The sequence below is a fragment of the Bidens hawaiensis genome, unplaced genomic scaffold (assembly GCF_021521415.1).
Source record: "Bidens hawaiensis isolate Kalapana, Puna unplaced genomic scaffold, B.hawaiensis_p1.1 tig00011661_1, whole genome shotgun sequence".
Lineage (NCBI taxonomy): Eukaryota > Viridiplantae > Streptophyta > Magnoliopsida > Asterales > Asteraceae > Bidens > Bidens hawaiensis.
In genome coordinates this window covers 25,185-37,559 of record NW_027491918.1, presented here as the reverse complement: position 1 = coordinate 37,559, position 12,375 = coordinate 25,185, and the positions used below count along the sequence as shown (strand labels likewise).

Sequence of the window (12,375 nt, the reverse complement as noted above, 5' to 3'; positions counted from 1 at the left end):
CCGTCAACGTGCGGATAAGCTCTGGGTACTCAGCGCCCTGGATGAAAGCGGCGCGAACAAGATCTTCACTTATAGTGCCCAGACTCAGCTTCTTTGAGTTGAAGCGAGTGATAAAGTCCAGCAAAGATTCGTCTTCCTCTCGGACGCAGTTGAGGATCGTCCACTGCTCTTCAGTATATTTTCTTTGTTGACTGAAGTGTTGGCTGAACTTGTGTTGGAAGTCTGCCCAATCATAGATGTGGTGGACCGGTAGACGATCAAACCACGCTCTGGCTGCTCCGACGAGCGTCATCTGGAACATGTAACACCACGTGGGTTCCGTCCAATTGCTGACGGTTGCCCCCGCTATGAATCTGTTCAAGTGAGCGTCCGGGTCAGATATGCCATCATAAGTGCCTATGTTGGACATCTGTTTGGCACTCTTCGGAGCAATTGCTTCCGCAATGTCTCTTGCAAATTTGGACGTTCCCGCATTTGCAACAGTTGGTCTGAAAGTTTTGGAGAAGTCACGTGGGTTTCCCCCCGTGCTCTTTGGCTTGAAAGTTTCTCCAAAACTTCTTTTCGAGCGGAAGTCTGCTTCTTTACGCTTCCCTTTCGCCTTATGACGAGGGTTTGCGTCACTGTCAGATTCTTCCCAATCATCATCCGAATACTCGCAATCATTGCTCACGTTGAGCTGTTGTCGAGTGCTTCCGAATTCGTCATTGGCCTGTTGGAGTGAACGTAAACGTTCATCCAACTCAGCTTGGAATTCTTTATGACGTGCTTCCGCCCAAGCTTTAACTTGATCTAGTGTTTGGCGGGGAAGCCTCGTCTGCTGCTTCTCTACCTGGGTACCAATGAATCCCAGGGGAGGATTGTTTACTGCACTTGCCTCGGCTTGGGTAACCGGGGTAGTGTTCGTAAAAATCGTGTATTCACCGGTGTTCCCCCCAGTAGCTGGGGTTGTGGTTACCGGAGTTTCTTGGTCCCACGGATGGCGCCAATGAAGAAACACTAAGTGACCCCGGCAGATTGAGGATAATCTTAGGGTCAAGTAGTTTCCCACGAGGGTTAGGTCCGGCAAAGATGGTTATTCTTCTCGACCTGCAAAACAGACACCGTGAGCTCGTCACTGAGAAGGGGGGGTTCCTCCTTGTGACCACCCTCCGGCGTGAGAATCAGACTAGATTGCTCTGAATATAAGTGTATATTGAGAGAAATAGCTAGAGAGAAGATAAGATAATGATACCGATCCAAGGTGTTGGAGTATTTATAGCCGAAGGTAGGTTTCCAAGCAGGTACGGCCAGCTGTATAATATTCCTTTTCCACCAACTACGGGCTACGTTCGTGCCACGATGGGAGTTGGTGGGTAGGCAGCGGCTGATAATGACATTTTGTACTGGAGCGTGCTCCTCCTCGTACTATTGTCGGTGAGCTGTCACCCTGTGATTGGTTCATGGGCTGCTTTTGTCAGATCTTGTCTATTTGTCCATACCTTGGCAGGTATAGTACAAAAGATCTTCTAGAAGCGTACGGACTGGCTCTTTTGGGCGGGAATATTCCCGCCCTGCTCAATCCTTCTTCAGGTGACATTGCTGAAGTATAAGAGTTAGTGCCTTATGCGTGTAGCCTTACTGTTAGTGCGGGTAGCGTTCCTTCTTGGCTTGTACCCATAGCTGCGGGAACATGCAGGGTACTGTACCAAGGGAGGCTTTCCTGCGGGAACAGCTGGCTTACTGCGTGTAAGGTCTTCATCTCTCTGAGCATGGTGGGTCCTGCGGAACCAGTTGGTCTTTGCGCAGACGTACCTCTTCAAGGTGTGTCTTGCGGGTCCAACTGGGCTTTGCGGGGACCTACCTCTTCAACATGAAATACCGAAATCTTTAGAGGTATATATAACATTTTATTTCATTTTATTGAGTATATATATGAATTTCACAAAGTGAACATATTTTTCTTTAACAAATAAAAAAAGAAAATAAATATAACCCGTCTAATTGGGATAACCCAATAATATAAAACGACTTTATACGTCGCGATCACAGACAGCGCCAGGTAGCCCAAGCCCACCACATGTCTCGAGAAAATCCTCAAGTCCGAAATCCCACTTTAATAGAAACCTTATTAACATCTTAACTTCCACATCAATGCGAGTTGAGTAATGCATAATAATCAAAGAAATAAACAATGTCTTTTTATTAACAAACAAACATAAATCCACAATCCCTTCACTTTACCTAAACAAATATGTTATAAAATATCCAAGTTGCCAAAACCACCATTTCCTCTTCATAAAGCTATACACTCAAATATGCATGAATCTTAACTACTTTCACATTTTTTTTTAGAAAATCCCCAAAAATGCAATCAAGATTCTTAAAACCATTCCAACCAATCTCTCAGCACAGGGATACTATTGTTTCCTGTGCCAAGAACTCATCTTCACCAGATAACAAAAATGGGTTCAAGATTCTCCGCAAATCTTTGGATGATTATAAGATAAAGCTGAATGATTTAGACAGCAGTGAGTATGCTTTCTTTATGTTCAGTTTCTTGACCTATTTGCTTAAATTTTGTTACTTGATTGTGGGTTCTTGCTGTTTGTTGGTTTTATGTTAAATTTGGTTAATGGGTCAGTGAAAAAAGTTAAATTTATCAGATTAGATTCAAGAATAGCAGTGAGTATGCTTTCTTTATGCTCAATTCTATGTGGGCTCAGCTACTTGTTGTGGTTTATGCTAATTTGCCTAATGGGTTAGTGAAAAAAGTGAAATTTATTGGATTGGATTCAAGAACATGATATAAACAGCAGTGGGTATGCTTTCTTTATGTTCAGTTTCTTGACCTATTTGCTTAAATTCTGTTTCTTGATTGTGGGTTCTTGCTATTTGTTGATTTTTTTATGTTAAATTTCCTCCTTTTATATTTCATAGAAACATCCAAACGATTTACAATGAAGTGGCAGGTAAGCGGGCAACAAGCTGCGCCGCAACCCCCTTTTGGATAGCAAACCCAATCCGACTAAAAACAAAGTTTTGATTAATGGGTTAGTGAAAAATGTGAAATTTATCAGATTGGATTCAGGAACATGATTTAGATAGCAGTAAATATGCTTTCTTTATGTTCAATTTCGTTTGTGGGTTCTGCTATTTGTTATTTTTTATGCTAATTCGCCTAATTTATCAGTGAAAAATGAGAGATTTATCATACAGTTGTGAACTAAAAGATTTGATTTTTGGTTTGATTTTATTTATTTATTTTCATTATTAATTATTATTATTATTATTATTTATTCTAATTATTATTATTATTATTTTTTTTTTTGGGGGGGGGGGGGGTTAAGTACCAAAATCGGTAGGGATGTAGTCATATTCTTGTTAAACTATGGTTGTGTTGTTTGTTTTAAAAACGCATAAAAGTTTGCATTTGATCAGCTATCAAAGGCAATGGTGATGCTCTATCTTAAGCACGAGCAGTAAAAATAAAGTTTTTTTGTGACAGGTCTTTGGAAAGACAAGATAAACATATGGGTTTCAAAGACTACAGGGTTTGTGAATGATTTGGCTTCTCCACTCGTAAAAAATGTTCAGGATAATAATCCCACAATCAGAAATACATATGAGATTGATGACATGGAGGAGCTTTTAATGACAGAGCACACCATCGACACAAGAACACCAATGGGGAATCTTTCTTTAGCTGCCATTATTTCCATTGAGCAGTTTAGTAGGTAACCATAGACTTGAATGAAGTTCTTAAATTATTTTTCAATAGTTAAAACTATATGCTTATTCAAGAAAATTGTAATTTTAATAAGTTGTAAATGGAACTTGAAATCGCAGGATGAATGGGTTGACTGGGAAGAAAATGCAGATGATGTTTAAAGCTCTTGTCCCTGAAAATGTGTTTAACAATGCTCGTAATTTGGTGGAGTACTGCTGCTTTAAGTTTTTGTGCAGAGACGGCTCTGAAATTCATCCTTGCCTTAAGGTTTGTAGATTTAATTCAAAATTTTCATAATTGATATAAATTTCTAAATCACTAGAAAAGTTTGGTACTTACATTGAACTTTATCATATGCACCATAAATATATATAAAGTTGGTCGTATATATATTAATCTTGGATTTTTGTTTAGGATCAAGCCTTTCAAAGACTGATATTTGTAACCATGCTTGCGTGGGAGAATCCTTACAGCTACGGGAAAGATTCTTTGGGTAACATCACCGATAAAGTTTCATTTCAGGTTCATTTCTCTTTAATTAATATGTTCATAATCAAGATTTATGCTAGCGCTATACACACATATAATAGGATTCAGTTTGTGTGTCTTAAAAAGATTATGATAATTATTACTAATTTACTTATGAACAGATTGTATTCAGATTGTGCTTTTATCTTTAACGGGCCAAGTAGTGTAAAAAAATTAGCTAGAAAGGAAACCGGTCAAATCGATCGAACGGGTTGAAATATCTCCAAAATCATTTAATTGACAAAAAAGGATTTTTATCGATTAGAATACGAGTTTTGTAATTGTATTTGCCTATTTGATATTATTTACAAAATTAAGTTAGTGTGTTCTGGGTCAACATATCCTGTTTGACCCGATACAAAATCACATGTTTTTTATTTGTTACCTGACCTAGCCATTTTGCCACCACTAGGATATGTGATTTGTTATGCATTAGGAAGTTCTTAAATAGTTACACAATCAAAAGATATTACAAATTTAAATTTTTTTTTTTTTTAATCTCAAAGAGGAAGGTTGTAGGAGAAGAAGCATTTGTTCGCATTGCTCCTCATATTTCCCGGCTAGCTGACTGGTCAACGGCCAATAACCTTTTCAAAGCTCTTGCCAATGGTCAAAGTGGCATCTCATTCCATGTGTGGTCAACATATATTCATCAACTTCTCAAGTGAGCTCCATGCTACCATTTTCTTTTACAATCCTGGACTCTTCTTATTTTTCATCTTCGATCACATGCAGCAATTTTTACCCTTTATGTAGAGGTGTGCATGGGTCAGTTTGGGCTCAAACCGAACCAAAAACCCAAAATTCGGTTTTGTGTTTTTGAATATTGTACGGTTTCGGTTTTTTGTTTTCACAATTGGTTCTGTTCAGTTTTGCCATATGGCTAGAAATTTGTTGGCTGAAAAAAACCGCCCAAAATAATGAATTGGGCCTGAAACTTTGGGCCTTAAGTTTTTTGTTAATTAATTATCTATATTGTATATAATACACCAAACAAGGGCAAATTAAGACGGTAGATTTTAAGGGATTTACAATTGCTTAAGCACATGGTACAACTATAAATAGGGACAAAGTGGTAATTTAACACTTAAATATCACGTGTTTTACATCTTTCTCTATGATAGTTACAATCTTAGTCCTTCATCTTTAATCAGGTTTTTGTAAATTTAGAGAACAATTACAAATTTAACCTCTATCTTTTGCCTTTTTACTCTTTTTAATTTCACTTTTAACCCAACTTTCCCCGCGATTTTCAAACGGTCATAACTTTTTCGTATGATAATTTTTTTTTTAAATTGCACTATATAAATGAGCGTTTTATTCTCTTTAATTTGAGTATGGTATTGCCATAGTTTGTTAAGTTATAAAGATGACATTTTTTGTGATCCAATTTTGATCGTTTTGAATTAAACCGTGGGCCAAATCATTAGTAATTGTATTTTGTCGTTGGAAACTGAAACCGAAACGTTGAAAATTGAAACCAACCAAACCGAATCATTATCAACGATTTTGTTCCGACTTGGTTTGCACTTTGATAACAATTTGAGTTTAAAATAAGAATGATTAATCCAAATATACCAACAAACGGTTTCACGATTTCAAATAAACAATACACACCCATAAATCTATCACATGATTACTAAGGTATGTGTTTCCCGCTGCATCGCGCGGGCACCCGTCTAGTTACACATTTATTGATAATATTTTTGGGCTACTCTATTTATTAATTTCTTATAAACTACTTGACATTAAAATATAAAGACCATAATCTATAAAAAGTCAGTTTTTACGGGATTGGTTTGGTTATGAAAGTCGGTTCGATTCTGTTATTTAGACTTCCAACATGAAAAGCGAAACCAAACTGGCAATTTGGTTTTTCATAAACAGAAGACCAAACCATCGGTTTTGGGTTCGGATCAGTTATTTTGGTTTTACAGGTTGAATGGGACAATGAATGGAGAAGTGTATTTAAAAATGCATAAAACTTCCTTAATGGTTTAGTAAACTTATTTTTAAAGTTCAATAAGGAAAAAAAAAGTGTTTTGGCTCAAAAGATAAAAACTAAATGATTTTATTCATTTTTGCCAACTATACATGACGGTTTTTCTGGTATTGCAGAGTTCATGAAGGTCACAAATCAAATGTTTTTGAGGAGAATCTTTTTATTTCTTCTGGTGAGAGAATCTTATGCCTCGGTTCAAGCAGAAAAAGACCTGTTCTTAAATGGGAGAATAACATGGCGTGGCCCGGAAAGCTAACTTTGACCGATAAAGCACTTTACTTCCAAGTAACTAAATCTCTAACAATTTAATCATCTAGAGGTTGGAAAATGGACGGGTCTGGTAGATTGGATAACGGGTCAAAATGGGTTGGGTTGGGCCAAATCACATCACTTTTTTATTCTATCCTTTTGATTTAAATAATTAATGTGTTAATCTTGATCACAAAAGTCTACATTGTTACAAGTTATAATTTTTTTTGGTTAAACGGAACTTTGAGGCTTTATGCAGGTCAATCTGACCAGACCCGTTTTGACCCGTTCTGACCCGTTCGAAAACATTTTGTCTTTTTATGAGCAAAACTCATCACTTTTTTTCTTTTTTATTAATACATTGAAAATAAGTGCAAAATTTATTACAAGCGTGACCAGTTTTTTCTATAAAAAGGATGTAAAAACTTGAATAAGCTTTTACCTTTTAAATTTATTGACCCGTTTCTTTTTTTAATTTGTTTTTACTTATATTTATCAATAAAGCATGACCCAAGTTGACTCCTTTTTACATATACGGGTTACTAAACGACCTCTCGAATTTCACATTTTCACCATTTCACACTCTAAACTTGTAGGAAATTCGATTGAGGGGCCAACGAGATGCAATAAGACTGGATCTTAGTGGCACCGGTTCACATGTAGAGAAAGCTAGAGTTGGACCATTGGGCTCTGACCTTTTTGACTCAGCTGTTTCCATTTCTTCTGGTTCCGAGTGAGTAAGCTTCAATGATCCATCTTGACCAACCAAGATTCTTGTTTATATTTATACTTTTTCTAAATCTTTATAAAGTCACATAAATCTATCTTGTGTTTCTTGTTAGCTCTGAAAAATGGATACTTGAATATGTTGATTTTGGAGGTGAAATGAGACGAGACGTATGGTATGCTTTCATTAAAGAAGTCATCTGTGTACACCAATTCATACAAGACTTTGGACCCAAGGAAAATGATCAATTAGTACATAACGTTTATGGTGCTAAAAACGGTAAACAAAAGGCAATAGCTTGTGCTATTAATGGCATTGCAAGACTTCAAGCTCTACAACTCGTTAGAAAACTATTAGACGAGCCTACAAAGCTTGTTCAATTTTCATATTTACAAAACGCGCCTTATGGTGAAATCGTCCGCCAAACATTGGCGGTCAACTTTTGGGGTGGACCGTTGATCACAAGGTTGAAGCAAGTCAACTCTGAGGTATCGGAAGGTTACAATAACCATGTGTATGATATTGATGGAAGTGTGTATTTAAGGAGGTGGATGAAACATTCATCATGGAATTCTAATGGTTCGGTTGTGTTTTGGAAGAACTCTTTGGTGAGACAAGATCTTGTGGTTAGTAAAGATCACGTTGTTGGTGATAAGAATTTGGTGGAAAAGGCGGCGGTTATTTGCAAGGATAGATACAAGGTGGTTGAAAGTACACAAGCCACCATTGATGCCGCCATGATTGAAGGGATCCCTAGTAACATCGACCTTTTTAAGGTTAAGCTTTTATCTTTCTTTATTTTAAAAATCCAAATTTTTAATCAGTGGTCAATAATAATCCATAATGGCAATGTGATAGTTAGGAGGGTTATTGGTCACGTCGTCGGTATGGATTATTTTTTGTTCTGACGACGATGATCAAATCGTATTTTCCAACTTGTATTCAGGAGCTTCTACTTCCTTTGACAATGGCAGCCAAGAACTTTGAGAAACTTAGAAGATGGGAAGAACCACTCTTGACTGCATCTTTTCTTGCATTTATTTACGCAATCATTTTCAGGTACACTAGATCTTTTTTAAAATGGGTTGTTTTAAAACTCATTGATGACTAACGAGTCTTTTTTGTTTACATTTGGTTTATGGGATACAACTCGATTTTTAATAAAAATTTACATCGAAATGTAGACCAAGAAAACCAAACTTTGTATTTTGATTTTTTTGAAATGTTACATATTACTTATTATCAGAGAAAAACTAAATTATGTGTTAAATGAAAATTGGAAAAATCTACCAATACGTAAATCATTTTCAAACATAAAAAAATCATCAATGGATTTTAAAACTACCTATTTTTTATATAAAATAAATCGGTAACTTAAACTAAAGTTTCTTCCTTGATTTACTTAAACATCTAAAACAACGCGCTAAACACCTAGACTTATTAAATAAGCTCATTTTGCAACTTATGATGCTAATCTTTTTGTGTTTAGAAATCTGCTGTCATATGTGTTCCCGACAACGTTAATGGCATCAGCAGCTTTTATGTTGGTAGTTAAAGGATTGAGGGAACTGGGCCGCTTAGGAAGATATTTTGGTAAAGTTACCATACATGATCAACCACCGTCGAATACAATAGAGAAGATCATAGCTGTAAAAGAAGCCATGCGTGATTTAGAGAAGTATATGCAGACCGTTAATGTTTCCCTTCTAAAAATCCGTACGATTCTTCTTGCGGGCCAACCACAGGTAGGGGTGTGAATTTCTTAAATGACAATCTTAGAGGTGTGCATGAAATCAAAAAACCGATTTGTAACAAAAAAGAACTGAAAAACAAAACGAATAACCGAACGCAAGCAAAAACCAATGGTTTGGTTTTATGTTTTCGTAAAAGCTGAACTTTTGTTCAGTTTCGGTTTTGCATATAGTTAAAAAATAAAATGGCCCGAACCGAATTTTTGGATTTTCGATTTTTATTATGAATTATAAGTAATTTATAAGAGTTTAATAAACAGTGTAACCCAAATATTTAAGCCTGGATGTATGTATACTGATCAAATAATTAGTAATTAACAAAAAGATTTAGGTCCAAATTCCTTTTTTGGGCCAATTTTTTTCGTCCCAAATGGCAAAACCTGGAAACCAAAACCGAACCTAACTGAAAAGACCAAAACCAAACAGTTTTCAAAAATTTAAAAACCTAAATTTCAGTTTTTGGCTCGGTTCAAGTCCAAAACTGACTCGAAAACATGAATCTGACGTGAAATTTGCGGGTTTGGGTTTAGACTATACGGGTTCGGTCAATTGCAGGTTGAACCTGTTAACATGCTAAGCTAAACTGGTCATATTTAGATCGACCTGATGGGTTCACGGGTTGACTTGTTTATTTTTTTAATATATGTGCTTTGTGTCCTAACTTAAAACTGATCGAGTATTTTATGCCAAAATTTAAAACATTAAAGAGAAATGAGCATCACTTTTATAGTTTAAAAGTCATTTATATACATTAGTATTTTTTATTGTAATTTTTGAGTATTAATATGCGAAAAGAAAAAAAAGGAAAAAAAACAAAAAGTTGGGTTAAACTCGTGCCGTGTTTGGGTTCACGTATTTGACAATATTTCCAGGTTTATGTCGAGTTTAACCCGTGAACACGACTCATTTAACACCTGACAAGTATGTTACCGGGACGTTTAACTGATTATCTCAATCTTTATACAAACAAACATGCTGCTTCTAATTGTTTGATTATCTAAGGGCCAAATAATCATTTTATTGGATAACTGTTTGAAAAATTTGCAGATAACAACCGAAGTCGCGATGGTGCTCTTGTTTGGCTCTGCTATTCTCCTCATCATCCCTTTCAAGTATATTCTTTCTTTTTTCATATTTGATCTTTTCACACGTGAACTCGAGTTCAGAAAGGAAACAGTTAAGAAGTTCATGAGGTTTCTAAGCGACCGTTGGGACACTGTTCCCGCTACACCTGTTACGGTCTTGCCATTCAAGTCTGACACCATGAACAAAAACAAGGAAAGAAATAATAATTTGCTTAATGTAGAAAGAACCAAGAGAAAACAGTAAGTTTAGTTGTGTTATATTAATTATAAATCATTTTAACATTGTTATGGGTAGTTTGTAACATTGTATAGTTTTTGGTTGTGTCATTATGATTCAGATAGTATTTAATTAACTACTAAAGCAACCATTTGATAGTATGGCTGTACAAATAGCTCGCGGCTCGAAGGTGGGTCAATATTGTCTCAGTTTGTAAACGAGCTAAGATTGGTGTTGCTTGTGTTCATTGGAGTAGAATCTTAAACCATAAAGTGATAATATAATTCGCTATATCGTACAATAAATACCACGAGTCAACTAAGTTCGTTATAATGCTTATACTCGTTCCTCACCATTCACCAATGCCATGCGCAATCATCAAAACGAAAATGCAAGTACACATCAATTTCGAAGGTATAAAGTCAAGTAAGATAAGAAGTTGTAAACACATGGCCATGAAACAAATGAACCATTATAGTACAACCATTATTCACATTTGTTCACAGTTATGTGTCAAACAACACAACAATTATATTGATCTTAAAGTTCAAGCCTATCACTTTAAACAATCTTCACATTTTTATTCATATCATATTCACCTTAAGGTGAATATGATAGAATATATTATTAGAGTTCAATTATTATTCTACTACTATAGTCAGGAGATTGTATTTGATTATGTTTCCTCGTGTTTATCTTTATTGTGCACTTATATGTAATTGATAAGTAATGCACTACACCTTAAGGGATTTCATTGTTCTACATATTGTACTCCTATATATAGTTGATCAGTCAAAACCCAAACCTGACCCAGCCCAAAACCCGATAAAAACCCAGCAAAACCTGTCAAAAACCGATCATACCTGGAACTAGTTCCTACCCGACCCGGTTCTTGACTTTTGTTAACCAAACCCGAAACTGGTTCCGGTTCCCGAAAAAACCGAATTTGCCCGCCCTAGGTCCGAAATCAAACTAGTGATCTCAATTTTTTCGTCTAGGTTAAAGATTAGAGTGTGTCCCTTCAAGGATTAAATTGTGATTCCAAAAAGAACTGTTAGTGTAATCTAGCGTAAGTGCGGAACCTATGATTCAGTTACTGCTTTATTTCCAATATGATTCAGTTATTCATTTTCCTACTAACCATACATTAAAACTATAGGTGCACAAATCAGGGTTTTCTACTTTGTATCGGATATGGAACTGTGTTCGGGTATTACTGGGTATTGGCAATACCCGGGTCGGGTTGGGGTTTGGGTATCGTCTCTAAAACCATACCCTATGCAATGAGTTCGGGTCGGGTATAGAATTAGGCATTTTAAAACTGGGTATTTGAATACCCTATTTTCGGGTATTGCAAAAACCCTATTTTCGTGCTTTTCCCCGGCTATTTTTCGGGTATAGATTGAGTTTTTTAAGGGCCTGCACTTTATTTTGGGTATTTTTCGAGTAATTTCGGATATAAATCAGGTATTTGAAAAACATGGTTACGGGTATTGGAAAAACTCGATAAAACCCGGTTTTCGGGTATTACCAAGTAGGGGTGAGCAATAACATAATCGTTAATCGTAACCGAACCGAAAACCGATGAAACCGAACCAATATAACAGAAAACCGAATTAACCGAAATTAACCGAACCGAACCGTACTCTTCATTTTTAAATATTTTCAAGCTTTTTTCCTTCTATTTCATGTATTATATGCATTAATAGTTTAATACTATCATTTTTATGTATTTATATCTCCATTTAATGTATTAATATCTCAATTTCATATGTTAAAACCTTCATTTCATGTAGTTATGCATTCATTTCATGCATTTAACACATTCATTCATGTATTTTTAAGCAAAATTTTAGCCCAAGTTTGATACTTGTTATTAACCGAAATTAACCGAACCGAACCGATAACCGATCGGTTAGGTTGGGTTAATTCTAATAACCGAACCGTGCACACCCCTATTACCAAGTACACATCGGGTCTAGTTCCGGGTACCAGTTTTGGTATTGAAATGCATACCATATTCGTATCTTACCAGTAGAGTCGTGTACTAGTTCGGGTAGTAAAAACCCGAGTACAAAAACCTGATTCAGCTTTTTTTTTCTGGGTCCGG

The 12,375-nt window shown here is 36.0% G+C and overlaps 1 protein-coding gene across 2 annotated transcripts; it reads left to right on the top strand.

Moving 5' to 3' along the window:
• The first annotated feature begins 2,289 nt into the window (after nt 1-2,289).
• LOC143538645 (uncharacterized) lies at nt 2,290-10,444 on the top strand. Of its 2 annotated transcripts, none has more exons than XM_077032157.1 (11): nt 2,290-2,507; nt 3,485-3,713; nt 3,826-3,973; nt 4,121-4,228; nt 4,741-4,898; nt 6,353-6,521; nt 7,082-7,218; nt 7,328-7,988; nt 8,159-8,271; nt 8,702-8,957; nt 10,011-10,444. In XM_077032157.1, the coding sequence occupies exons 1-11, from the start codon at nt 2,345-2,347 to the stop codon at nt 10,290-10,292; spliced, it is 2,424 nt and encodes an 807-aa protein (XP_076888272.1). In that variant the 5' UTR covers nt 2,290-2,344; the 3' UTR covers nt 10,293-10,444. The 2 variants fall into 2 exon arrangements, with proteins under 2 accessions (XP_076888272.1, XP_076888273.1); XM_077032158.1 differs by lacking the exon at nt 2,290-2,507 and adding an exon at nt 3,080-3,086.
• The last annotated feature ends 1,931 nt before the right edge of the window (nt 10,445-12,375 follow it).

Excerpts from the sequence above, each read along its gene's own strand:
- LOC143538645 (XM_077032157.1), top strand. The coding sequence starts at position 2,345 with ATGCAATCAAGATTCTTAAAACCATTCCAACCAATCTCTCAGCACAGG. Across the intron at positions 2,508-3,484 it reads GCTGAATGATTTAGACAGCA|GTCTTTGGAAAGACAAGATA; the intron begins GTGAGTATGCTT and ends TTTTTGTGACAG. Across the intron at positions 3,974-4,120 it reads AAATTCATCCTTGCCTTAAG|GATCAAGCCTTTCAAAGACT; the intron begins GTTTGTAGATTT and ends ATTTTTGTTTAG.